This window comes from Aplysia californica, unplaced genomic scaffold (genome assembly GCF_000002075.1).
Source record: "Aplysia californica isolate F4 #8 unplaced genomic scaffold, AplCal3.0 scaffold00947, whole genome shotgun sequence".
Lineage (NCBI taxonomy): Eukaryota > Metazoa > Mollusca > Gastropoda > Aplysiida > Aplysiidae > Aplysia > Aplysia californica.
The window spans coordinates 112,241-114,058 of NW_004798217.1; the positions used below are offsets into that span (position 1 = coordinate 112,241).

At 42.9% G+C, this 1,818-nt stretch overlaps 1 protein-coding gene across 1 annotated transcript in view; it reads right to left on the reverse strand.

Annotated features, from left to right (window-relative positions):
* The window catches only part of LOC101858368 (protein sel-1 homolog 3), a gene marked incomplete in the record, with an annotated part of 68,034 nt that overhangs the window by 42,044 nt on the left and 24,172 nt on the right, over positions 1-1,818 (reverse strand). The window contains 1 exon segment of the mRNA XM_013089415.2: positions 1,646-1,707. Coding sequence (XP_012944869.1) covers positions 1,646-1,707 — 62 coding nt within the window.

Consider the following 1,818-nt stretch of genomic DNA (forward strand, 5'->3'; position numbering starts at 1 on the left):
CACGCGTGACGTCCCTGTTGCCAACTCTACTTTTATTATTGTTTTTTTTAGCAGTCTGTTTGAAAACAATATTAAAAATGAAGAAATGATACAGGTTTAACGCCCCTTCCAACACTATTAGGTTATTTAAGAGGCTTAACGTCTGTCTCCGAAAGGATCGAGCCAAAGGGAAATACATGTATTTTGTGTGAAGTGCCGTTCCCAAGGACACAACGTCAGACCGAGCTGAGGTCCAAACCCCCTAACCTGCAATCTCACGATTAAGGGTCCGGTAGCCTAAACAACAATAATAATAATTATTATTATGCCCTTTTGTTTCTACTCTATTATATAACACAATGACTTGACAATGGATGTACTCACGGCGCTAAGGGTTTCCGGATCACTCTGTCAAGTAACTTTCAGAACAAAATACAGCCGAACCTGCTCTAACGGCCTCCTGTCCAAGACCCATACCTGTTCAAACGACAACTTCTCATAATCCCTCTTTGCTGTTTCTTTTCTTCCCCATATTATAATAGGGGGCTCTCGTGGCCTAGAGGTTAAGGTGTTCGCCTCTCGTTCAATAGGTTCAAGTCCAGAGAGCAACAGAAAATTTTCTTTAAAAAAATGTTCTTCCTTCACATCTTTTCCAGCTCTCTAACATTGTTCTGTCGTCCGCTTTCGTCTCCACTTTGTGCCCCCATCCTCTTTGCCCCCCTCCTCTGGGCTCCTGACTCTTTCTACAGCTTTTCTACTGCCTCTCCTTAGTTCCTTCTGCTGTCTTTGAGCCACACCCCTGGTCCTCATATGGTAGATAAGATCTACACCTAGCCTTCTCGGACAAGGGCGAAAAATCTCGGAGGTCCGGAGCGAAGTTGCGCACATTAAAGATCCCTTGGTGGTCCAATATCGATAAAAGTAGGCTGCAGCCGCCACTCGGGCAAAATTCAAAATTTCCTACCTACTGAAAAATATCTTTGGCGTGTCCCGCGCGGTCATATGACCTTATGCAGTTGCGGGCGCCGTAAAACACTTGTCAAAATATTATACTAAAGTTCTTATATGACCTTATGCAGTCGCGGGCACCGTAAAACACTTGCCAAAATATTATAGTTACGTGCTTATATGACCTTATTTATGGCGTTGCGGGCGCGTAAAAAAAAAGTCGTACTAAAACAAAATATAATAACAACACTCTCCAAGACGTCTACTTATGGGCAGTGACAACCACTTTTCTTACCAACAACGGAGTGCCGTTTCAGACAATTTCAACTTGATCTGTATTATATTATGAAAACAAATAATTTGATAAGATCTGCACTTGGTTCCAGTAGGGAACGGGATAGAGGGTGCCCACGTCCCTCGTGACTCATTGGAACAGAAGAAGATAGGACTAACGCTAACATTACTTAAACGCAATCCCTCATCACCACTCAACACCACTATTAATTCTAAAATCATCACCGCTCTCAGATCAATGACTTACATCTATAATCCTGGAATCTCTATCCGCTATTACAGTTAATTGTTATACTAAGTATGCATGAAATACACTATTGGACACAATCATATGCATTTTTTTCTACTAATCAGATTGCGTTAATCTTATATAAATGGGCAAGGGAAAGAAAAAAAAAGAAAAAAAGAAAAGATCTGGCCAAACCTCCGAGTCCTTGTGTTCTTCTTTGTCTCTGCGGCTCTGGTCTGCCACCTGTTTGTAGTACACTGAGGACAGGGATAGATGGGTAAAAGGTTGGGGTGTGGTGGTGGAGGGGGGGATTGGTTTGGTTTGGGAGGGGTGGAAGGTAGGTGGAAGGGGAGGGGGGAGAGAGAGAG